We start from the raw sequence: 26,946 nt of genomic DNA, 5'->3' as shown, positions 1-26,946 counted from the left end.
AGCCAATCAAACGTCCCCTTTAGAGAGTGTGTCATGAGTCAGACACACTAACATGACTTTGTATGTGTGAAAATTCTTTAATAATTTTAAATTTTTTTAATAATATTTTAATAAAAACATATTTTTATTATATTAAAATATCAAAAAAGATTTAATGATAAAAAGTTAAAAAAAAAAGTCAACATTTTATTTTTCAAAACAATTTCAAACTCACATGTCAAACTAGAAGGATGGAAACAAATGGTTTCACATGTAAATATAGTTTAGATCTAAGCATTACTGATTTTATATTTCAACCTAATGAGATTTTGCATAATCTGAATTTGATGGAGAAACCTAAAACTGAATCCATATACAACTAGCTTAAATAGCTAGTTGGATTTGATATCTACATGCATTCATATTTGGTTTAATATCGAATTTGGATGCAATTCACATACCAAAATCAAATATAATTATATGGATCAGACAAAAATGAATCTGTCTTTTGTTATTATATCCAACAAAATGGATTTGGATTCAGACATATATCTGACTTAAATCCAAGTTGTTTGCATACCTACTTGGATATTTGGAAGAGTGATCTATTTATGAATCCACATAGAGATAGCAATTTAAATAGAGGTTCATAGTGTTAAAGACGTTAAAGAGCATACACCACACACGTTGGATCTTGGTTCAGATCCACCAAATAAGAAAAGAGAAGCATTCAACATGAGGAAGACTCCTAGCATTGAGAAGAGTCCCAACCTCCTCAAGACACCATATACAAGTGAGAAACCTCCCAAGGCTCTAACATGTGTTGTAACCTGAGGCTATATATTCATGCCTCTCCTCTCTTGTACCATTCATTGAAATAAGGAAATTGAGAGAGAGTTCTCGTGGGCGTAGGCTTAGCCCAGCTGAACCACATAAAATTGAGTTATTGATTGTGTTCTTGTTTGTCTATTTTCAATCCTTAATCAGGCTTGATGTTGATCCAACGTCAGATCTGATTCACTTTCATGGTATCAAAACTTGGATCATCAGATTGCAGAGGAGGTCACTCCAGCTATTAAGAAGTCAGTTGGTGTGTTGATCAACAACTGTGAGAATCGGGGTTGATCAAGATTCATGAGGTAAGCCATATGTTTTATATTGTATTACTGATTCAAGGATCAACATGAATCAGTTTTATGCTGCCTAAGAGAGGTCTGCAGTTGTTCAGTTTTGAATGTGTTGGGTATGTGGCTGAGTTCATAAGAATCATTTTTTTTTGTTGATTCAAGAATCAGGGTAAAATATGTTTCTCCTGGTTCTATTTTGGGTTGAGTTCAACCAGTGTTTTTGTTCTGAAAAAAGAAAAAAAGCTTATCGTGCTTGTGTGAGATCTGGTCTTTGGTTGTGCATGAGTGGGATCTATTTTTCTAGTCAGGTTCATATGGTGTTTGTGAGTGAAGCCCCATAGTTCAGTTATGAAACTGTGTGGTGTGTTGATTTTTTCCACGTGTTCTGCAGTTTGTTTGAGGTTGAAGTTTGTCCTAATATGACAACCCAATGAAATACCTTTTTGAGCTTGGTCTTGATAAAACTTAATCGTAATAATTATTTATTATGGCGATCGCAAATTGAGTCAGTTACGATCATCAAGGATTTGATAAAATTTGTTGATGGGACGTGTACAACTCACACTCAATATTTAAGTATTGCCAAGGAAGGTGAAACATGTTATATAAATCCTAATTCTTCTACATGGCTAAGATTTGACCATAAAATTTCTGCATGGATCGTAACTGAGGTTGTACTCAGTCAAATCATTAGGATTTTCATTGCCATAAAAGCATGGATTGCCCTTAAGAAAGCTTATGCCTCTCAATCCAGCCTGAGGATTGTGCAAATAAAGAAAGATCTCCAGAATGTCAGGAAAGGAAATAAAACCATGACCGAGTATTTAAATCATGTCAAATATTTATCTGATTCGCTAAGTGTTGTTAACGAAGTATCTAATGTTGATTTAGTGCATTATACTTTGAATGATCTCTCCCATGATTATGAGAGTTTTGTTACTATGGTTACTACTCTTAAAAAAAACTCTCTTAGTTATTTGGTCTATATCATATGTTGCTAAATCAATAAAATAATATCTAATTGACTAATCAATGATCCTTTCAAGATACCTCTACCACTACAGAGGTCATAGTCAAGGGTTTCCTAGGCGATTCAGAGGAGGAAGAGGTAGTGGTAGAGGTCGGGGCAAAAATTTTAGAAATTTTGGTGGTCATGGTTTCTATTTAGAAAATAACCAAGGTAAAGGTGGTAGTGGTTAAGATAAGGCAAGTTTCAGTCAGTAAGGAGTTATTTGTCAATTTTGTAATCGAAAGAACTTCTATGCTTGAAATTATTGGGATATCCCTAAGGCTTTTGCTGCAGTTATGGACGTCACTAGTAGAAAATTTTGAATGGTTTTCAGATACAAGAGCAACCCATTATATGATGGTAGAAGGAGAAGCCATGATAGAAAAGGCAAATGATTATGGTAGGTAATGGTGCTAACCTTTCCATAATCACTTCAAGTACTATCAAACTTCTATCTAAGGATAAATATTTTATTTTAAAGAATGTTTTTTTCGTTTTTCAAATCAAGAAAAATCTCCTTTTTGTAGCTCGTTTCACTCGTGACAATAACTATATATTTGACTTTCACCCTACACATTTCTATGTTAAGGATTTGAAGAACAGAGTTACCCTCATAAAGGGATGCAGTAAGGGAGGCCTATATATTTAAAGTAAAGGAGAGAAAGAGTCGAGAAGAGGCATAGAGGCACACAGTGTTAAGAAGGATACTTCTTTAGAAATGTGGCACTCCAAACTTAGACATCCTAGTAGGGGTGTCATGGGTATTTTTTATACTAGACAATTATCTCATGTCAATAGTTTGCATTTGTCTAATTTATGTTTTAGTTGTCTGATTGAGAAGACTAATAAATTATCAGTTGGTTTATCTAAGATGATTGTTTCTCATCTTCTTGAGATTTGGCATGCTAATGTGTGGGGCCCTGCTCTTGTGTTCTCTATAGAAGGACATAGATTTTATTTATTACATATAGATGTAGATGATTATTCTCATTTTTCTTGGTTATTTCCTCTCATGAGAAATCAGATACTTTGAGATGCTTTGAAGTATTTAAAAATATTATGAAAAAACAAATTGGTTTTCCAATCAATTTTTTTTTATAGTGATGGTGGTGGTGAATTCATGAGTTTCGCTTTTACAATTTTAAAAAAAAATTGTGACATTAAGCACAAGGTTTCATGTCCTCACACACCTCAACAAAATGAAGTCATTAAAAGGAAGCATAAACATGTTGTGAAAACAGGATTGAGTATGATGTCTCATGCCTCTAAGAGCACTAGGTTTTGGGTAGATGCCTTTAGAATAACTATTTATCTCATAAATAAGCTTTTTAGTCCTAATCTTGGTAACAAGCCATATAAGCTTCTGTTGAAATGTATTATAGATTATTCATTTCTAAAAGTTTTTGGATGTACATGTTACCCTTTCTGTGTTCCCCTCAATACTTCTAAATTGCCCCTAAATCCAAAGCTTGTAATTATAAAGGTTATCTATGTCTTGATCTTGTATTGAATAAGGTTTATATATCCAATCATGTGACCTTTGATGAGTCCAAGTTTCTTTATGTTGGTTTCAATGCTCTTATCTCCTTCAAGGAGGTCTATAGTTGGCTACGTCAACAAAATGTCTCCAATATATTTCAAGAATCCTCTAAAGTCGATTTAGTATTATCCTTCCAAACAGCTCATAAGTCATAAATGTTGGTGTTCTCATCTTTGCTAACCCATAACCTCCTACACCAACACCTACATTTTAGGTCATGTTAGAATCTGAGTCAACTAGCCCAAGTTCTGATCCTATAAATGTAATGGACATTAAACCTACTAATGCTAAATTCGGCCACCCTTCAGGAATAAATTTGGTTATAGATATTTCACTCCCTGAAGAGATTCAACAGTATGCTCGAACTCATCACATATTTACCATATCCCAAAATAGAACTCTAAAGCTAAAATTGTTCTTGTCCACCAAATAGCCCTTAAGCATTGCCATGATCAGTGTCCTATTCCAAGAGTCGAAACCTGAAACCTTTATTGAAGCCCTTTCAAATAAAAAGTGGAGAGTAGCTATGCAGGAAGAATTCAATGCCCTGGGTAGAAATAAAACTTGGACTTTAGTTGCCTCATCACCTACTCAGAACTGGTTGGGTGCTGATGAATTTATAAAATCAAGAGGCATGCTGATGGATCTATTTTCATATACAAAGTTAGACCTATTGCTAAGGGATACAACCAACAAGAAAGAGTTGATTATTTTGAGACCTTCAATTCTATGAATAAACCCACCATTGTCTGAATTGTTCTATCATTGGTTGTAAGTCTTGGTTGACCCATTCGCCAGTTAAATGTGAATAATGATTTTCTTTATGGGTTCCTATAGGAGGAAGTATATATGGTTCAATAACAAGAGTTTGAGAGCAAGAAGTATATATATTATGTTTGTAAGCTTGATAGAGCCCTGTGTGGATTAAAGAAAGTTCCAAGAGCCTAGTTTGAGTGGCTATTTAGTTATCTAACCCAAATGGGTTTTGTTGAGTTAAAAGCTGATATTTCGCTTTTCATTAAATGATATGAAAATACTACATTGCTTGTGCTTGTATATGTGGATGATATCATTATTACAGAAAACTCTTATGCTGGAATTCAAAGTTTAGTAAATTAGTTCGAAAAGAAGTTTTCTATAAAAGACTTGGGTTTTTTAAGGTGTTTCCTAGGTATTTTTGAGACATCGATTTCATCACGGTCGAGATCCAATGGAACCGACTCATCGGTGATTTGTCTTATCTCTTCAACAACCGAACCAAGTCACTGGCTATCATAAACATGTCTTGTAATTTGTTTGACTTGGAACTGACCAATGTGACCTTCTTCACCAACAACTTGAACATCGTCGATCTCTCTCACATTAAGATACGTGGCAGCATCCTGACCGAGATCATGGAAGCCTCGACCTTGTTCGTGTTCAACGTGAGCTACAACAGGCTATGCGGTGAGATACCCCAAGGTAGGCCCATGCAGAAGTTTGATAGCTCCTCCTACATAGACAATCGATGCCTGTGTGGCCCCCCTCTGCGGGTCAAGTTTTGAAGCATGTGGGCCCACATGTAGTGTGCTGAGTTTGGTTTGCTTGAGTTCTTGAATAAATACTTTTTTGACTTTGGATCCTATGAACAGATACCACTAAAAATCATAGTGTTTTTTTCGATATTTACACTAAGAAACCTTCTCAAGATCAGAAACTTAGTTGCGCTGGCTCTACCTGCTGTACTTATGGTTGATGTTCTGACAATGTAAAATTTCATGGGCTTATCCCTTGCTTCCAAGGAGTCATCACACTTTGGCTAAAGCAAAAGGTGACACCCATGAGATTTGAACATAGACCGCTTGCTTGGCAGCGTAGGCCTCATCCCACTACGTCAAACCCCTTTGAAACTAAATCACTCGCTTATCCAAAGCAAATTAGACTTTATAATACTAGTGAGCGTAGATGATTTTATTAAATTTGAACACTTATCCAATCAATGGCTAGGATTAATCCACATTCTCAATTGAATTTAGACTAAATCTAGATGTCCACATGCATCTATTGGATGACTAGGATCAATATAGATCTTCTGATGTCAAGAGGATACGAACTTTTCGGTGAATCGGTGTGTGCCTAACCAACTTCTATGCCAAGTTCAACAGTTCTAGCTTGGTTTGAGTCGCTCTTATTGACAATCAAATCGGTTAGGACCTGAGCTTCACATAGCTCAAAAAATAATATCCAAGCTGATTCATACTCGAAACTGTTTCATATACAAACAATTTCATTTTTTAAATCAGTAAAATTTGGCATTTTGATAGCCGTTGATTTTTAAATCACCAAAAAATCTTATGCACAGGTTGGATTTTGATGATTTAAATGTTGGCGATCACTAAATGGACCCTTTAGATCACATCTGGGGTTTGAGTGATCAAAACCAGGTGCATCAGGATACAAAGTTTTGGTGTGTAGTTTCTTCGATAATGATACAAGTTTCTAATGAAACAGATGTGAGTTTGTGGGAATTATATCTCACATTTGTGTTATAAGAATAATGACATCATATATGTTGACATAAAAGAAATGCTAAGAATTAAAGAAAAACCACTAACTTTAAAATCAAAATATCACATAATTTCACAATGTATATATATAGCAATAGCAATGAGGCTGACACGGGCTCAGAAGCTATGGAGCAAAATGTTTTCAAGTCAATATTCAAACAATCTCAAGCTAACATGTCAATGAGGTAAGGCTGCCTCTTGCAAGATTTTATGAAAAGTACATGCAATTATAAGCATGACATATTGTGTCTTATCAAAACTCAATGAAATTAATATAAATACAAAAATCAGGTTTAGATTACAGAAAAAAAATAACCTCCCGTGACAACTCCAATTGAGGTGAAAAAATCTAGTTGATGATTTCAATAAAAGTAAGATAGATCAACATATGTAAGAACGGTTTGTGAGGGGATGCAGAGGTCCTATTATCCACCCTTATTTGAGAGGGATAGAATGACTACCACTACCACAAATGAAACATCGACCATGTTATCTATAAGGTTAGATTGAGTAAAAATAACCTGTATCGTGCCATTCCAACTAGATTGTAGCAAATATAAATCTATATATTGTATATATAGGGAAAATATAAGGTGGTTATGTACCATGATACCATAGGGTTGGTACAAACTCTTGTTTGTAAGGAACTATTGACCAAACACATATCTGTTTATCATGATTTTTTTGCTATGTTATAAAGTTTTATCATGTCTCATACATCATAAGATGAGATTTTTGAGACAGTGAAAATCAACGGGTCTTTCAAAAAAAAATCAAAGGGTCACAATTCATGAAAATAAGGATGGTCTAGACATAGTATAAAACATCAACTTTTACACTTGAAAATAGTAAATAAAATATGTTAAACATGATCCAATGGTTAGATTTTACATTTGAACCTTAGATATACGTAAATCAAGTGTGTAGGTACCACCATATATATATATATATTCTATTTGGTGCTATTAAAGGCATATATGACTTGAAATCTTAGTTTACATTCGAACCAACAATGATCCAGCCCATCCCATGATCCTTATTCAATAGCACCCATAAGGCTACAAGGCTGATTTTCAAACTTGGTAGCCTATAAGTGATGTTCTCCACCTTTTTTTTCTTTTGATTGATGAGAATACCTGTAAGATTAAACTCTAATTTGCATAATTATATACTGTTAAACTCCGGGACATTGGACATGTCCCACACTTGACATCCCACTCAATGCTTTTTTATTCAGGTCCCTAATGAATGGGCACTCCCCAAAAAACCATGTAGATCAACATTAGACTGAAGACCATTAATGTCAAAACATACAAAGATGGCATTTAATTTTTACCTCTCTCTCTCTCTCTCTCTCTCTCTAAAGTTACACAAATGAATCAAAGGAAAGTAGCATATGTAGCTCGATTATAGATGGGGTTCCCATATGGAGACCCCATTTATTTATTTTTCTTTTCTTTTTTATTTCATCATGAACAAGGGAAGTTTCTCCATTCCATGATTGCTTGGAAGATGAAGCTGCTGCAGCTGAAAACAATGAAATCTCATATGGCTGGTTTGGAATACCATTCATAAAGTGATCAGACCTTTTACCAGGACAGAGAGATAATACCACTTGTAGATTTTTTTTTTCTGCCTTCTGTTTTTTTTTTCATTCATTAAAAAAGGGGTCCAACATGTGGCAGACAACGATATTCAACAATTGTGGCGTTTCGTACCGCGGATTTTCAGACTATGTTGTTTAAAAGAGAGGGAAGACCCTAAATCGTTCAAACCCTTCATAATGAGGCCCTTATCCTATCAAATAAAATACCCACTTGAATTTCCACTTTAATCCGTGTGTTAAGATTGTAGGTTCAAACGACCTAGAAAATGAGGGGGAACCCCTCCCCTTTTTTGTTTCTCCATTGATGTGATCTACATGTTTTGTTTAGTGGAAACCGGCATTCAGGTAGCCGAAATCCAACCTGTACACTGGTCTTTTTGGTGATTCAAAAATCAATGTTATGAGATCTTTTCCGACTTATAAAGACATTTTTTTTTGTAGAAAAAACATAAACTAAGAGTGGATTCTTACTGAATAGATCATGCTCAATACATTTACGAGGTTAGTTTGTAACAGAACAACTAGCATCATGAGATTCAAACTAGATTGTAGGTACAATCCATTGTACAAAATAAAAACCTTATATATATATATATATATATATATATATATATATATATATATATATATATATGTGTGTGTGTGTGTTGAGAGAGAGAGAGAGAGAGGGGACAAACACGGAATACAAAAGGTCTTTGTTCAAATGTCAAAAGTCCAAACTCAATGAACGTTAGAGAGAGAGGACAAACACGGAATACAAAAGGTCTTTGTTCAAATGTCAAAAGTCCAAACTCAATGAACGTTAAATGAAGGTAATTTTATATGTCAAAAGATGGCTCATTCCAACCCCAACTCAAATAAAAGGAGGTCAAAACAGCGGCTGTTTTGGGCTAAACCATGTGCCCCCACGCCACCCTTATAACTCTCACTCTCTCCTCAATCCATCTATCAGCAAGAACCCAAAGAACAAACACAGTTTCATAGAGCACCATGCCTCGCTTCCTCTTCTTCTTCCTCCTCCTCCTCCTCTCTCTCTCCCTCTCCCTCCACTTCACATCGGCTGCACGCTACCGATGCCGCCCCGAAGATGCCAAACTCCTCCGCCAAATCTTCAATGCACCCAGCCCTGTATCCGACTGCTGCAGACTGCATGAGGTAGGGTGCAACGTGAACACCAGCTGGGTGGAATCACTCATGATCAAAGAAGTCGACACCTTCACCGACGTCCCGCCCGCACTCGGCAAGATGACCAACCTGATCCTCCTCATCCTTGACCACTTGCCGAATCTTCGAGGTGAAATCTCGTCGGAGATCGCCAAGCTCACCAAGCTCACCTACCTCAGGATCACCTGGACCAACGTCACTGGACCCATACCAGCTTGGCTGGGCCAGCTCAAGGAGCTAGACTACCTTGATCTTTCCTTCAACCAGCTCACTGGTTCGATACCACCCTTCCTCGCCAACCTACCCAAGATAACATGGTTGCGCTTGGACCGGAACCGGCTCACCGGGCCCATACCCGAGTCCTTCGGCCAGTTCCCCGGCAAGAGGCTCCAACTCAGCCACAACCAACTTTCCGGGGTCGTGCCAAAGTCTCTCCGGTGGGTTGATTTTGAATACATCGACCTTCAGAGGAACCGGTTCGCGGGCGACCCATCTCATCTCTTCAACAACCGGTCCAAGTCCCTGAGTGAGATCTACTTGTCCAGGAATCAATTTGAGTTTGACCTTACCAATATGGTCTTTCCTGATAAGACTTTGACCAGGATGGATATTTCCCATAACATGATACGTGGCAGCATCCCAGTGGACATTGTGAATGTGGTGGGCCTGACCTACCTCAACGTGAGCTTCAACAAGCTATGTGGGAGAATACCCCAAGGTGGGGTCCTTCAAAATCTGTCCAGCTCGTCCTTCTTGAACAACCGGTGCCTATGTGGGCCACCACTGTCTGCCAGGTGCTCAGCTTCCATGGGACCCACTTAGGTTTGAAAGCTGGCAATTATTGTCCCACACGGACTTGTGTTATTGCATTGCAAATTGCTTATATAAACGGTCATGTAAGTTATAATAATAAAGAATAAATAAGCCAACGACTATATCCATGAGACAAATAATTCTCTCTCTCTCTCTCTCTCGTTTAATTTTTTAAGAATATACATGTTTTAATCTGTCATTCTCTAGAAAGCTTATTAGAGGATTCATGTTTGAGTCCAGTAAGACTCGCACACTATCTTACCTCATAAGCGTGGATCTACATATTGCTTTTAGCCTCTAGGGTTCCAAATGCATTAGATACGGATGATTATCTGATGTGAGTCTGACACAATATTTTCAGATTAAGATCCTTGAAGTAAGATCCCAATGTGCTTTCAGATCAGATTAGGATATGTTAAATTGGATTGTTTTCAAATTCAGATAGGATTCAGATCAATACTATAAGTCGAGCTAATTAAGATTCAGATCAAAATCCAATCCATTTGCCTTTTTTACATGTAAATAGCTTGAGTTTTTACTTTTTTACCAGATACACAGTATTATACCACATATAATTCAGATTTGGATTCAAGCTTACCTCATTGGATCGGATTCCAATTCCAATTCGGATTTATTTTTCAGATTTTGAATTTGGATCTGACACATGAATTTGATCCGTTTGCATTCCTAATTTTTATCGAGGCAGGTTGGTTGTTTTAAAGCAACAAGGTGGTGGCAAAGATTCCTTTTTTTTGTCTTTTTTGCAAGCTGGGGTTAGGCAGATCGACCCCACCAGTTATTAAGCATACCATTGTGTTTTGAACCTGCAACGTCCCACCACAAGGTGACCTGCACTGACAACTCCTACCAACCAAGCAAAACCCCCTTGGTTGGTGGCAAAGATTTACTTGGCTGCTTGGGAAGCTGCACCAGACAAAGGTTAATTTTTTTTTTAAGGCAAACAGGGGTTAGTCCTACCCCTACCAGATATCTCTTAAGTCCTAAGCAAAACCCCCTACCTTGGCACAGGACCCCGCGTACCACATGGGAAGGTTAAAATTGATTAGACACAAACAATACAAAATATCGCTAAAGGGATTAGTTTTCTCGTTGATAAGTCGTCGCTAAAAATGACTTGTTGAAAGAATCTCACCAAAACTGTGAACACTAATAGAGGTGAGGTAGCCTATAACGGTGAGGTTGTTTTAACGGCGAGAAAATACTATGTTGTAGTTATAGGCTATAATTGAGAGACAAAGATCTCATCGTTATAAGCTATAAACCTGCAAATTACAAGCAAATCTATTACATTTTAAGATGGACGGAAACCACCTATCACATTCAACTTAACCGACAGAAAGCCACATGAATTTATAATCCAAAATCTGAACTTTTAAATCAAGCAAACAACTCAAAGACAAACCTCAATAGAATCACAAGTAAGCAAATGAATGCACCCATAATTTGCATCGGGGGACAGGCTGTACATTTTGCATCGGCTGATGCCTCTGCCAACAATTGCCTAGAGCTGGAAATTCCCTTAATTTTAAAAATATGGTCAATCCATTACGACCAGTAAATACACAGATGCAGATAGGCCTATATATATATATATATATATATATATATATATATATATATATATATATATACACACGATGAAAGGGGAGTAAATTAAGATGAACAAGATTCACAATGAATGCCCATCTTAGATTTTCACCACCCAAGACAGCACAAGCCATTTGTTCCACACCACTCACCATATAGTCCTTACATTTTGGCAAACTTGACTCAATAATCAAGAACATGGGCACGCAACAGCAACCATAGGCAGCATCTACAGTCCAATCATATACATGAACCAAAATTTTCCTCCTAACAGAAATAAACGAATCCAGAGGATTACCAGGTGATGCAGATAGTAATAAAACGGTTGCTGGATCCGTGCGGAAGGAAAAGCCACAGTGCCCTGCAGAGATGAAGCATGCCCTACCAAGAAGCACATTTGCATGGGGAACTTCGGAAATTCTAAAAAATCTAGAAAAGGTTGCGATATCAGAAATGGGAAGAGTTTCCCCAATTCAAAATCATGACTCAGATTTACCTCACCATCATCCAAAAGTCACGAAAAAAAACCTCAATGCAAAATGGGGGAAAGCAAACCCTAGAAATGCCTAGTAGAGAGATCCACATGAGAGAGAGAGAGAGATAAGAACCCCTTGTCTTCTTGAGCCCGAACGCCTCCGATGATGCATAGATAGTGGAGCAGAGTTTTGGCTGCTGCTCTGGTGCCAGAGTCAATCTATAACAACGATATAACTATCACGGTTATAGATAAAGCTAATAGCAATGACAAAACTATCACTGTTATAGAGTAAAACCCTATAACGACGAGATGTGTGCAGGGTCAAGACATTCTAGGGGATATCCAGCTTACCGTTATAGATGAAACTAATAGCAGCAATAAAAATCTCGTTGTTATTAATGAAGCTAATAGCGGAGATAAAAATCTCGCTATTATTGCTTGATCAATAGCGGTGAGATTTTGTCTCACTTGGAAAGAGATTGACCCTCATCTTTGTAGTGGTCACTCTATAACGCTGACATAATTGTCGACGTTATAGAGTAAAACCCTATAACAACGAGATTTGTGTAGGGGCAATGCATTCCAGGATTGATAAAGCTAATAGAGGTGAGATTTATGGCCGTAGTAGAGTAATGGTGAAGAGATTCATGGCTCAGGGTTATTGATCAAGCTAATAGTAGAGACAAAAATCTCGTTCTTAAATAGTCACCGCTATTGACCCTCATTCTTGTAGTACAAACCGTTAGGCCTGGGACTGTAGCCCACCATTAAGGGGCTTCACCCCCACAGTATAGACCTGATCCATTTGTAATAAGGTCTTATAAATACTCTTTTAGGGTTTTTTTGTTAAGGTAACTTATTTTGTGAGTTTAGAATTTTTGTACGGCTTTAGGATCTTTTGCGAGAAGAGAGCCATTAACTACCTTTGTAATCCTCAATTTTGACATAATGAAAATCTTTGCTCCTCTGCCGCCCGTGAATGTAGGCCTTTGATTGAACCACATAAATTGTGTGTGCTTGTTTTTTTCTTGAATCTCTCTCTCAATCATGTTTATTTCGCTATGCAACTTTCTTACACTTACAATGATAAAAGTTCTTCCTTTCATGTAAATATATCTTCTATAGAACAAAAATATTTAAATTACCCAATTTTGACCTTGCAGTAAGGAACACTCCCTATGAATGTACCTCATGGTGTGGACGAATTTGCATCGATGGACACATCCTGGTGCCCCGCAGAATGCACAGGGTGAAAGTAATGCTTAGGGAGGAAGAAGAATAATACCTCAGCAGAATTCGTGCATTGTCGTGAGAAGACATGATTGTACAGGGGATTGGATGGTGGCAAAGCAAGATTCTAAAAAGGAAGTCTTTGAGTAATTTACATGGAACGTTAGGAGATCGGGGTAAGCATGAAAGGGAGAATGATCACCAAATCATCGACCGATGTTTCTTCCTAACCTTGGCAAGAACACTAAAAGATTGCAATGATATGAACTTCATTAAATCATGAAAGGTTAATGATGGGAAAAGAAGCGCAAACCGAATGCAACCACTTCTTGAACGAAGGCGATGGCAACAAAGTACTTAGAAGAACACTTTTATGCCATGCACATAACACATGAAATAACTTCTTCCACCCGAGCTCCAAAATAAAACCCTTATCATCCAAGGGATACTACAAAATATATATATTTTGATTCACAAGAGCAATGGCGAATAAAGAACACAATAAGAAAGACACACACTAATTTTAACGTGAAAAACCCTCTCAAATGAGAGGTAAAAACTACGAGGTTGAGAACAACCTAACAACAACTCCACTATGTGATATAAACAATGTCTACAAATGAGTATACACAATGCCTACCCACAATAAGCCCATAAATCACCACAATAAAGAAACAATAAAGCAAATAAAGAGATAGGAGTGGAAGAATATTATCTAATCAATAGTGATGACTTTCTCACAACAAAAGTCTTCTTTCTCTTGCCCTAATCTTTACAAAACAAGAAGGGGATAATAAAGAAGATGAAGAACACCAACAATCAAAGCTTGTCTTCTCTCTCTCTCTCTCTCTCTCTCTCTCTCTCTCTCTCTCTCTCTCTCTCTCTCTCTCTCTCTCTCTCTCTCTTGTGGAATCTTCACACAAAACAAGAGGAAGAAACCCTCTTCTAGATTGCACGACGATGGCCAAAGCCAGCTCTGGATGCTGCATAACCCAGATCACACAACGATGGTTGTAGCCAACCCTGGATGTCACCGAACCAGGTTCTGCGGTATCTAGGGCCGGTTACGGCCATCATCGTCTAATTTGGGTTCGGCGGCATCTAGGGCCAACGACAACAGGAGGCCTCTTCGACTCAAACTACAGTCTGTCAGGGTCGGTTCGGTATTCGACCAATCTAATGACCCAAGATGATTCAACCTTTTGGCCTAGGCCGGTTTGGCCTGAAGCCGACTGAGCTGAGGCCGGTTCAACCAACTGCTTTGGCTCCATCCAGCTGATCCATCCCGGACCAGACTGGGTTAGGCATTATGGGCTGACCTGGTTCGATCCTCATCAGGTTAAGGGGACCGAAGCAGATCGGATGGGCGTGCCAGATCCATGATGGGCTGGGATTGGTCAGACCCGCGGGTCAGGTTTGGCCATACCTCACCAGTCAGCTCAGGCCTGGTGTCAACTGTGGTGTTAGGGACTCACCCGTGATGGGACAAGCCCAATTTGACCGTAGCATGCACCTTATAAAAAATTTGAGGATCTTATAGCACTATTTGGTGTGCATTATGGGTCACTTTGGTGGGTTGATATTCAGTTACTTTTCGGCCCATGTATGTTATTATGCTTGCCTTATTGTTCATATGCATCTATTAACATATTTGAACGTCGATATTATTTCTGATTCTGGGTCTAATATTTTAAATTAAATTAATCAAATCAATATGTTATAAAAGTAACCTCTATTGTGTAAGTTAGTTCATTTTGAAATATTATGATGGTTATATGTTTGTAGCTCATGCGAATAGTGATTGGCCCAAAGAAATATTACTACTTGGCCGAGCTCAAATGTATACTTTCAGTAACAAATATGGGAAAATTATTCAGCTTTTTATGTGAATAATGAGTCAGTCCAAAGAAAGGCTTGTTGTTTAACAGGACTGATTGTCCATGTTTTGATTACTGTATCGAGAGTACTACTTACAAGTTGACACTTCTGTCCAAAGAGTAAGTGTCAATGTTGTGTTGGGTATCTTGTAATGGAGTTCACCGCTGTTTAAATATGTTATTTTATGTTATTGCATGTGAGAAATGTATGTTAATCGTGTGTTTGTTTGTTCTTTATTCAGTTAATATTGATTCTTCTATGATATCTGCAAACATTAATTTCATTCTTGTTTTGAGCGATTTCAATTTCAAGAATTATAAAGAAAATGTTATGATTGTACTTGGATGTATGGATCTAGATCTTACAATATGAGAAGATTAACCACCTTCTCTTACAAATAGGAGTTATACTGAGGATAAAAAGAACTCCGAGCGGTGAGATCGATCTAATCGAATGAGTCTCATGAATATAAAACATGTAATTCCTTAATCTTTCAAGGGCACCATGTCCGAAGAGGCAAATGTCAAACATTTCTTTGAAGAAATTGAAAAATATTTTGCAAAAAATGAAAAGGCTGAGACAAGTACTATTCTTTTGAGTTTTGTCTCAATTAGATATACGGGTAAAAAAAATATTCGAGAGTACATCATAGAGATGTCTCATCTTGCATCAAAACTGAAGGCACTAAAGTTAGAGTTGTCTGAGGACTTACTCATGCACTTGGTTTTAATATTCCTTCCTACATAATATAATCAGTTAAAGATCAGTTACAACTGCTAGAAGGAGAAATGAACTCTTAATGAGCTCATTTCACACTATGCAAGAAGAGGATAGGATGAAGCAAGAGAAGACTCAGAGTGCTAATTTGGTAGTAACCTCTAAGGATAGGTTTAAGAAAAAGGAAAAGATTAAGGAAGTTGCAGTTGACCCTCAATCATAGAAGAAATTGAAAAGACATTAGGACCCAAAGTTTAGTTGTTTCTTTTACAAAGGAGAGGGTCACATGAAGAAGGACTGTACAAAGTATCATGCCTGGCGTGAGAAAAATGTATGATCCTTACTTTGGTTTGTTCTAAAGTTAATTTGACTTCTGTGCCCGAACACACTTGATAGATGAATTTTGGTGCTACCACTCACATAAGTGTGTCTATGCGGTGTTGCCTAAGTTGCCGACCGGAGCGATGGCAAAACAATTGAAGTTGAGACAATAGAAACTTTTATGTTATTTTTCAAGACTGGAAATTATTTGGATTTGAAAGAAACATTTATTATGCCATCTTTTAGGTAGAATTTGGTTTTTATTTTCATTTTGGACAAATACGGTTATTCTTGTTTATTTCAAAATAATGAATTTAAATTATTTCTTAATTCAAATCTTATTGGGATCGGTTCTTTATCTACGGTTGATAACCTTTATTTGCTTGATACTATTGGCTCATTTAATGAAACCTTGCAATTAAGTTCCCATAGTAAAAAATAAAAATTGATAAATGAGAATTCTGCTTTGTTATGGCATAAGTGCTTAGGTTATATTTCTAAACAAAGAATTGAAAGGCTTGTGTCAAATGAGATTCTTGATTCCCTTAATTTTACTAACTTTCAAGTTTGTGATGAGTGTATAAAAGGAAAATGAACAAATATAAGAAAATTAGGTGTCGAAAGGAGAACAAATGTCTTAGAACTAATCTATACTGATATTTGTGGACCCTTCCCTATGGCTTCTTGGAATGGTCAATAATATTTTATTACGTTCATAGACGACTATTCTCATTATAGGTACCTATATTTAATTCATGAAAAGACTCAGTCCCTAGATGTGTTCAAATTGTTTAAGGTTGAAGTTGAAAACCGACTTGGCAAAAGAATTAAGGTTGTCAGATCTGACCGTAGTGGTGAGTACTATGGCATGTAAGATGGATCAGGTGAACAAAGTCTATGGCCTTTTGTTAAATTCCTAAACAAAGTATACCATGTTAGGCACCCCTAGCATGAATTGTATTGTTGAAAGACAAAACAAGACTCTTAAGAATATGGTGAGGAGTATGATTTCTCATTCTACCTTACCAGTGTCCCTCTGAAGAGAAGCATTAAAGACTGCAACTTATGTTTTGAATAGGGTACCCTATAAAGCAGTAACCAAGACCACATATGAATTGTAGACAGACCGAAAGCCTAGTATGAAACATTTTCAAATTTTGAGATGTTCAGCTGAGGCTAGGCCGTACAGGCCATATGAAAAGAAACTAGATTTTATAACGGTTAACTGCTATTTCGTTGGGTATTCTGAAAGATCTAGGGGCTATAAGTTTTATGACCCTACAAATAAGTCTTTTTTCAAAATGAGAAACACTTATTTCTTTGAAGGTACTGAGTTTGGGAGGAGTGATAAAGTAAAAGACATTGCTTTTGAAGAAGAGTCTCTTCATCTTCATACAATTATGGATCACAATTATTAGATTTTCATTCCTAACATTATTTTCATAAATTTGGATCAAGGTAATGCTTTAGATCTCCCTATCCAAAATCAAGCTTTTACTCCTAGAGTTTAAACTCAACAACCTCAAGAAATCCACTAGAGAGAGAAGAACAGCAATTTTAGATGATTATATCATTTTTCTGCAAGAACATGAGGTTGATACTGGCCTAATGGAAGATGATTCAATCAACCTTCATCAAGCCACACAAAGTTATAACTCTTAAAAATGAATTGAAGCAATGCATGAAGAGATTAAATCCATGAAGGATAATGATGTGTGAGATCTTGTTCTATTAACTAAAGGTGTGAAACCCATTGGTTGCAAATAGATATTTAAAACCATAAGGGATTCAAAGGGTAATGTGGAAAGATATAAGGTTTGCCTTGTTGCAAAAGAGTTTACTCAAAGAAAAGGCATTGACTACACAAAGACTTTCTCTCTGGTTTCTACGAAAGACTCTTTTAGGATTATGATGGCATTTGTGGCTTATTATGACTTAGAGCTATATCAGATGGATGTTAAGACTGCATTCCTTAATGGGGACATCAATGAGACAATATACATGGTCCAATCAGAATATGTTGTCTTAGGCGATGACAAGAAAATGGTTTGCAAATTAAAAAATTCATTTATAGACATAAGCAAGCTTTCCTTCAGTGGTGTCATAAATTTCATCAAGTTGTCCTCTCGTTTGGTTTTAAGATGAATGTGGTTGATGAATACATATATCATAAGTTCAGTGAGAGTAAATTTATTTTCCTAGTTTTGTATATGGATGACATATTGCTTGCTATTAATGATATAGGCATATTACACGAAATCAAGAGATTTCTGACAAAAAAATTAAAATAAAAGATCTTGGGGATGCCTCTTTTAGAGATCCAGATACATCGAGACCATTCTTGGGGTATTCTTGAATTATCACAAAAGAGCTATATCGAAAGGATTCTGAAAAGGTATGGCATAAAGGATTGCAAACCAGGGGATACTTCTGTTACTAAAGGAGACAAGTTTAGTCTCGCTCAATGCCCTTAACACCAGTCTAAAATTAAAGTTGCGGAACAGATTTTCTATGCATCTATTATGGGGAGTCTTATGTATGCTCAGGTATGTATGCGTTAAGATTTAGCGTATATTATTAGAATATTAGGAAAATATCTTAGTAACCTAGGTATGGATAATTGGAAAGCAGCCAAACATGTTATATGGTATTTGCAGAGAATAAAATGTTATATACTCATATACAGAAAGTCAGATCAGTTGGAGATCATTGGGTATTCTGATTCTGACTTTGCAGGATGCCAAAACAGTCGTAGATCTATGTCAAGATATATATTTTTTGTTGGTCGGGAGAGCTATTTCTTAGAGAAGTGCCAAGCAGACACTCATTGCTTCTTCTACCATGACAGCAAAATTCATGGTTTGTTATGAGGCATCCAACCATGAGATATGGCTACATAATTTTGTCACAGGGCTGCAGATTTTGGATAATGTTAAAAGACCGATAAAGTTATTTCGTGACAATAATTCAGCAGTGCTATATTTCAATAACAAGAGTTTCTCGAAGTCAAAGCATATTGACATTAAGTTTCTTGTTGTTAAAGAAAGAGTGTAGAATGGTCAGATATCGATAGAACATATTGGCACAAACTCCATGATTTCAGATCCGCTTACTAAAGGTTTGTCACCCAAGGTCTTTTACGAAAATACAGCTTGCATATGTGTTTTATCATTTTATGATATGTTGGTTTAGTAGGAGTTTGTATTTGGACGTTCTATGATATAATAAAGTTCCTTTTGCCACTTTGGTATAAAGTTAAAGATTTAGTTTCATTTTGTACTCATTATGTTGTGATATCACTAAAGCTTTAGGAAGGACCAGTTGAAAATAGGCATGTTTGATCATATTGTATGTAATTTTCATGCTTTACATTCATACTTGATCCATGTCATTTGGTTATGTCAATATACATGAACAATAATGGATCCAATTACGTTATTTGTAATGAAGATTACTTTGGTTCTATGTTGACATGATCAATGAACTAGATTGGTAGAGATATCAATTAATAAGACAGTATTTTTGAGCTCATAAGGTTACAATGTGTGATTGTAAGGTTACGTATGTGGCCCAAGTGGGAGATTGTTAGAAAATCGTGTGGGCCTACATACATTGAACCACACATTGTAAGGTTGTCTTAGGTTTAGGCTTGGTTCATGTGATGTAATCCGGATGGGCCCTGTAGTATCTTATATGGTATGGTACACTATGTGGAGAGACCTGTCCTGTCTACAATTCTATAATGAGCTGATTTGGAGACAAGTTCCTAAACACATTAGGTTATGAACCCCAAACCTTATATAATGACTCTCTCTTCAAGGTTTTCATAAGTCAGAAAGAGAATTCAGTCCTCTCTCATTAGGTTTAGAGAAAGAAAAAAAAAACAGATATACAGGTTCTGAAAGATCATACCCGTCAACGATCAACCAGAGTGCTATGGATTTAGATAACGCTTCTGCATTAAGTTTTGTTTCAGTTTTGATTTCAATGACTTAACGAGAACATGTATAGTAGAGGTTAAAATCCAAACCCGTGCAGGGATGGAGGTTTGGATTTTGAAACAGAGCAGGGGTGGAGACCTTGTCCCCTGCCCCCGCCCCGATCCACTACCATCCCTAGATGGGGCTCATAAACCTAGTTTAAGGAGTAATAACGGTTGGTGTGAAGCATGGGTGGGGGCCCCATAGGATCGGCATCTACCTCCATTCTTCCCACCCCCCTCTCTAAAGTCGTTAAGTGCCTTGGGTTTTTTTATAGCAGGAAATGGACTGTGTGCGCCTTCTTTTGCTTGGTGTGGGTCCTATGCAAGATGGTGGGAAAAAAGTGCGACGACTCTACTCCACAACTGGCTATGAAAACAAAGCAACATTCGGATTGTGGAGCGTAGACCCATCTCGGACATCAACAATCACAAACAGTTCAGATTGCATATCTAAGGATCCGTCCGGAAGGAAAAGCCATAGTGCCATGCAGAGATGAACCATGCCCTACCAAAAAGCACATTTTCATCGGGAACTTTGGAAATTCTAAAAAATCCAGAAAAGGTCGCAATTTTAGGAAAGGGAAGAGCTTCCCGAGTTCAAAATCACGACTCAGATTCACCTCACCATCATCCAAAAGTCACGAAAAAAAATCCCAATGCAAAATATGGGAATGCAAACCTTAGAAACACCTAGCAGACATTGTTGTTAGAACACGATAGCTGCTTTGAAAATATCACACAAAAAAAAGATATTTTAAGTCATCATTTTAAACAACAAAATATTGTGATATTTCACTAAAATTTAAATATCACAAATTTATCAGGATATTTATGTTTTTATTGGCTATTTTTCATAACATGGGTCATTTTATTTTTAGATTTTTATCTTTTATTTCTTCTTGCAACTATATTATTCTATTATGAATTTCTTTATATTTTCCAATAAAAACACGAAATATAAAAACAGAGAGAGAGAGAGAGAGCAGCAGCAGCAGCAGCAGCAGCACGCACAGTGTTCACTGCTGGTTCCTGTTCAAATTTGAAGCACGACTCATTTCTTGGCCTACTGTTTGTTTTGGAATGCAGATGGATAGCTTTGAAGGCTTCGGCCCACAGGGTCATTCCACTCTACCGAACCGTCTTCTTCTGTGTTTGACCATTTGATGATTGGCCTTCAAAGATATTCCAAAGTGCAGCACATCAGTCATTGCACTACTGTTTGAGGGTGCTGAGATGAAGGCATTAGATCAAACCCTGCTGGCTAACGGGTGTGTCCATAGCTTTTAAAAGTGAGCCACGTAAGGCAGGGCCCCACCCTGGGTTTTCCTCACTTCCGACGAGGGTTCCTCGTCATAAAAAAAAAACTTCTTAATTTTGGCACTGACTTCAAAGTGAAGAAGTTTTCTTCTTTCCAAGCTTGCCATTAATGATATTATAAATATGAGACTTTTTAAAGTGTGGATAATGCAGCAAGTAGGCAAAATTTTTCAACAATAGTGGCTTTGTAAACAACGAAGCTGAAAGTAAAGAAACAGAAATATGTGGATGTAAACCATGGGCCTTTGTCCATCCCGATCCTTGCTTTAGAATATCTTCCATGGTTTGAGAGAGAGAGAGAGGTAGGTAGGTAGGTTTTTCTGACTAAAGAAAACTTAAAAAAAAACAATATTTGCAGACTAAGTGCAAAACCTTCATGAGCTACACGACTCTTAGTCATGCAATCATTTGCACAATGTGGCTTTATCTTATGTAGACAGTAAGGATGATCCTTTTGAACTACTTTTTTTTTTTAAAACACACTTTAAATAAATGGGAATGAGGAGAATATGAGTGCTTAGTGGGCACCTGCCCGCCCTGACCCAAAAACTCCCTAACAGAGGGGTTCGGGTCAAGGGCACCACTCTGACCCAATGAAAGAAGAATCAGGATGGCAGTGCTGATCTTTTATGTGCCCCCTCCCCCACCAGATGACTCTTTCTCTCTCAACCCAACAATCTCCCAATGAAGGGGTTTGCTAGGGCTGATATAAACAAGTCGAGCTTGACTTGTTAAGGCTACACCCCGGAACTTTGTAAGCCAATCAAGTCATCGGATGGGGGAGGTGGGCACCTATGTTCATGCTTGGCTCGTTAAGGCTACACTCTTGTTCGAGCTTAGCTCGTTATACATACATATATTCTAAAAAAATTAATTGTGAAGTGTTTTTGAAAGCTTGATAATATATAAAATATATGTATAATACATATAAATATATGTTTAATCCTTGTACAAAACATATATAATATATGTATAAATATATAATATAAAAGTATACATGTCAAGCCAATCGAGTTTGCCATGTTCTAGCTCGGCTCATTTACCTAAATGAGCTAGATGATAGCTTGGCTCGCTGAGTGCAATTTCTGAGTCGGACCGAGCCAAATGTCAAGCTGTTCATCTGGTTTCTCCATGCTAGATTTTGTGCTTTTGTGCTCACCGTAGTTCAGATTCTTGGCTCTACCTCTGGTGCTAAAAAAACCTTTTTATTGTTGATGGCTGATCAGGTGCAATCACATTGCTGGCTTTGAGTGTGCCGCTGCACTTGACCGCCCTCCATCCTTGGAATACAGCTATCAGATGTAGGGTCCAACAGCAGATGGAGGGCGGTCAAATGCAGCAGAACACTAACAGTGTGCAATGTGATTGCACCTTATCCACCCTTTCCACTGTCTCCCTTTAAACCGACGTATCGTAGCATATATATATAGGACAGTAACATGGGGGCCTTAAGCACATAAGTTTCATTGGGACAAAGAACAAAATAAAAAAGGGAAAAGAGAACGCGTAAAGCCTTCATCCGGTAAAACAATGTGCAGAGAGAGAGAGAGAGAGAGGCAACTCAAGTTCATATATCACAAAAAGGCACTAAACAGAGTGACTGATCCCATGTCTCGCTGCTTCACCTTCTTCCTCCTCCTCACCTTCTCCCTCTCCCGCTCATCTGCTTATCGATTTCAATGCCCTCCCGAAGACGAGAAAGCCATCAGTGAGGTCCTTGCTGGCTTCAAGTACCATACCTTCGATGTCGATTGCTGCCACTTATACAACATGGTCAGTTGCAATGAGAACACTAGCAAGGTGGAGGCCTTCAAAATAATAAACCACTATGACTTCAATGGCACCATCCCACCAGCCATCGGCAAGCTCACCAACCTACAAGTTCTCACCATCCACAAGATCCCAAACCTTCATGGGGGGTTCCCACCATCCATGGCCAATCTCATCAACCTCAGGTCTCTCACCATCACATGGACCAACTTGACGGGGCCCATACCAACTTGGCTCAATCGATTCACCAACCTGGAGTGGTTAGACCTATCCGACAATGAGCTCGCCGGTTCGATCCCGCCATCTCTTGCTGAGCTACCAAAGATGTATTTGCTACGGCTCGACCGGAACCGGCTAACCGCGAGAATACCGGAGTCGTTCGGCCGATTCCGCAGCTTGACGCAGATTTACCTCTCACACAACCTCCTCTCCGGGAAGGTACCAAAGTCTCTTGGTGACATGGATCTGTTATACATCGAACTCCAGAGGAACCAGCTCATTGGTGATCCATCTCACCTCTTCAACAAGCGAACCAAGCGGTTGTCTACCATCGATCTGTCTCGGAACCTCTTCAGTTTCAATCTGACGCCCGTCATCTTCCCCTCGAGCTTAGGACTCTTGGACCTTTCACACAACATGATATATGGAAGCATCCCCATGGAAGTTGCAGAGCTGAACCTGTACCAGTTCAATGTGAGCTACAACAGGCTGTGCGGGAGGATCCCACAAGGAGGGCACATGCTGGAACTGTTTGATAGCTCGTCATACATGCACAATCAATGTCTCTGTGGGCCACCACTCTCTGCTACCTGCTGAACCGTGTGGCCACCTTGCTGTTGAGAGATTAACCTCGCCCTGCTTGGTTTTCTCTATTATGAATTGAATAAAAAAAAACGGGGATGGGCCTCTTTATGTTCTTCTATGTAATCTTCTTTTCTTTGATGGATGGGGTGTGCTATCTCATCACTCACTATCAATTTAAACTGTTATAAACTATTTATGCTTTAATGATATTTATTCTGTTCAAAAAAATAAAATAATAAAATAAACTGTTTTTATAAGCTTGCTTGTATTCTGGTAAAAAAAAAAGAAACTAAAAACAACTTGTTTGTGGTGAGAGGGTGGTGTGTGTTCTCCCCCGAAGACGCACTGAATGCCACAATGCGTGTTCGGGGTCCGAATGAGTGTCACGTATGTAAGCACATGGGGCTCGTATTCCCGTGTGTGTCGGCATCACTTAGCATCGGAGTATGGTGTGGTTGCAAAGACTTAAGTACTCTTTCTTGCTATTCTTGTCATGAAACGACGGTTCAAGAAAATGACAAAAATGTCCTTCATTCAAAAAAAGGAAAACAATGGTTAAAAAAAAGACAAAAATGTCTTCCATCCAAATAGTCTAGGATGATGTTGACTCTTCAAAGTCTAAACAGCGAAACGAACCTAAAGTGCTCTCTCTTTCTTTTCTGTTTGAACTTTTCATTGTCATCTTCTTTTTCTTCCTTCTCCATGAAACATTGTAAAGCCCCCCCCTCTCTCTCTCTAGAGAAGAAATTAAGAGAGGCAAAGAGTCGGCGATCCGATGGTAATCATCAACCTCTTTCTGCTAGCAGTGGCCGAAATGATGCCCTTGTCCAGCGGGCAACCGACTGCGGCGGCCCCTTCTCCACCTTCGAGAGACACCTACAACAAAATCTTCCAACAGTACACCTACAACGGTGTCTTTCAAAGTACAATTCATCTAACCCCCTACATCGGCAATACTTTCGATAAGGGCTATGCCTTCCAGGCCACCCTGACGTTGCTCAACACGGGCGTTGGGAATGGCATGTTCCTCTCCGGCTTTCCCATCATGGACCTCAAGACTGCCATCGGGACGGCTGGCGACTATAGCCTGATCACGACGAAGATCCTGCTTAAGGGGGCGGTGTTCTGCATTGCGATTTACGAAAATCGCATAGCGCAAAATCGAATAGCGATTTATGAAAATCGTGTATCAAAAAAAAAATAGCAAATCGCTATACGATTTTCGTAAATCGCTATATTGAGTAGCGATTTACAAAAATTGTGTAGCGAAAAAAAAGGCAAATCGCTAAATTGAGTAGCGATTTACGAAAATCATGTAGCGAAAAAAATTAGAAAATCGCTAAATCGAGTAGCAATTTACGAAAATCACGTAGCAAAAAAAATTTAGAAGAAAATCGCAAGAAAGGGTGTTACAAAAACCTCGAGCAAGAAACAACCGAAGAAAACATATGAGCGTCACGATCAAACAAAACACTTTATTGATCTTTTTCGACAGTTATAAGAGGGAAAGAAAAGAAAGAATTTATACAAGGCCTAAAAAAAATTTGTTATGGGCGGCGCTGCCCCCCAAAACCCCCCCCGCCAGGGGCGACCCCCCCTGGACCCCCGCTCCCTGACCGCGCAGCAGAACCTGCACCGGGGAGAGCGTCCGAACCCCCCTTCTGTAAGGGCAAAAACTCTGAATCAGGCGCCACAACTCATCCAGTTGAACCATGCTACAGTCAGTGCACAGGTCAGTCGGTGTTTGATGGAGCAATGTAGGATCGTCTGTTGGATGTGCACAGAGGCAGAAAGAGAAGGGAGAGAGAGAGGGTTGATGTTCATGGCCACTTTCAGGGGGGATTCCTTTCTCGGATAATCCTGCAGTGCAAAGACTACCATCTTTGGGGTACTTAAGTCTTTGCAACCGCTCCTTTTCTAGAATCATCATTTTTATGGCACCCATGGAGAAAAGGGTACTTAAGTCTTTGCAACTGCACCAGGCTCTGATGCTAACTGATGCTGATAAATATGGGGATACGAGCCGCACATGCTTACATATGTGGTGCTCATTGGGACCCCCAAACACGAGATGTAGCTAACGGTCGTCTTCGGGGTGGGGGGGGACATATAACCTACTTCGATTTGTGGTTGGTGAACATGAGAAAACTAAGAGTGAATTCCTTATCTTAAAAGCCAAGGTTTTTTTATCGAACGGAATGGTGGTTTAGTTGAATGTGAGGAGGAACTCATTGCGGTTGTAAGAGAGATTGGTTCAGCTAATGGCCCAGATCCAAAGAGGCATCATTTAGAAGGTGATGCACATCCCTAAGCATGCCGCTTCCTACTTCGGATTTTAAATCATTGGGTTTGAAGTCAGATTCGGATGAAAAAAAACTAAAATCAGATCCAGATCTGACTAACTTAAATATCTAACCAAATGTGTGACATTTAGATGTATTATTATTGAGATATATGTTGGATACGAACTCAGCTCAGGTTTAAATGTATTGCATTATACCAAACCTGAAACCAATTATTTGTCAAAGCCAGTTTCCTACCAAATTTGACCAAGCAAATTCAGATTTAATTGGCCGAATTTGAACTTTTTGCATATCCCTACTTGTGAAGTGATGTGTGGTCAATTTCACAAATCTTGTTCATGGAAAAATCTGGGTCAGAAAAAAAATTGTGATATTTTAAATCATGCTTAAGTTGTGCATTTAGAACTCATCATCCCAATCTCATTTGTAACAATTAAAGATCTAAAGGTGGTGTTGGGATCCCAAGGTAGCCCCGTATTTCCCCAAGTGTTACTAAAGAGGTATTGGACCCAAGTGCACCTCCAAAATTGGTGTGTAGTGTCCTCTTCCCCAGCATGACAAAAAGAGCATCAGCTCGGTAGATGAAATCCTTGCTTTTTTAAATTGGCATCAACTAGAATGTTATCCAATAACACTAACCAACATGTGAATGATGCCCTTACGGGCAAACCCTGATCCCATAATGCATAAGTAGGTAGCCACTGCACCACAGAATTTAAAAAATACACATGCATTCATAATTGAAAGTTCATGA

At 38.2% G+C, this 26,946-nt stretch overlaps 2 protein-coding genes across 2 annotated transcripts; both read left to right on the top strand.

The window, feature by feature from the left end:
- The first annotated feature begins 9,052 nt into the window (after positions 1 to 9,052).
- LOC149828974 (polygalacturonase inhibitor-like) lies at positions 9,053 to 9,793 on the top strand. The gene has a single exon (XM_090017187.1). It carries the CDS (start codon positions 9,053 to 9,055, stop codon positions 9,791 to 9,793), a length of 741 nt encoding a protein of 246 aa, XP_089873313.1.
- A 13,130-nt stretch (positions 9,794 to 22,923) lies between these two features.
- LOC149828973 (polygalacturonase inhibitor-like) lies at positions 22,924 to 23,901 on the top strand. Its single transcript, XM_090017186.1, has one exon. It carries the CDS (start codon positions 22,924 to 22,926, stop codon positions 23,899 to 23,901), a length of 978 nt encoding a protein of 325 aa, XP_089873312.1.
- Positions 23,902 to 26,946: the final 3,045 nt, after the last annotated feature.

Source organism: Nuphar pumila, chromosome 9 (assembly GCF_984573655.1).
Source record: "Nuphar pumila chromosome 9, dmNupPumi1.hap1.1, whole genome shotgun sequence".
NCBI lineage: Eukaryota > Viridiplantae > Streptophyta > Magnoliopsida > Nymphaeales > Nymphaeaceae > Nuphar > Nuphar pumila.
The sequence above is the reverse complement of the archived record's forward strand: the minus strand, read 5'-3'. Positions and strand labels throughout refer to the sequence as shown.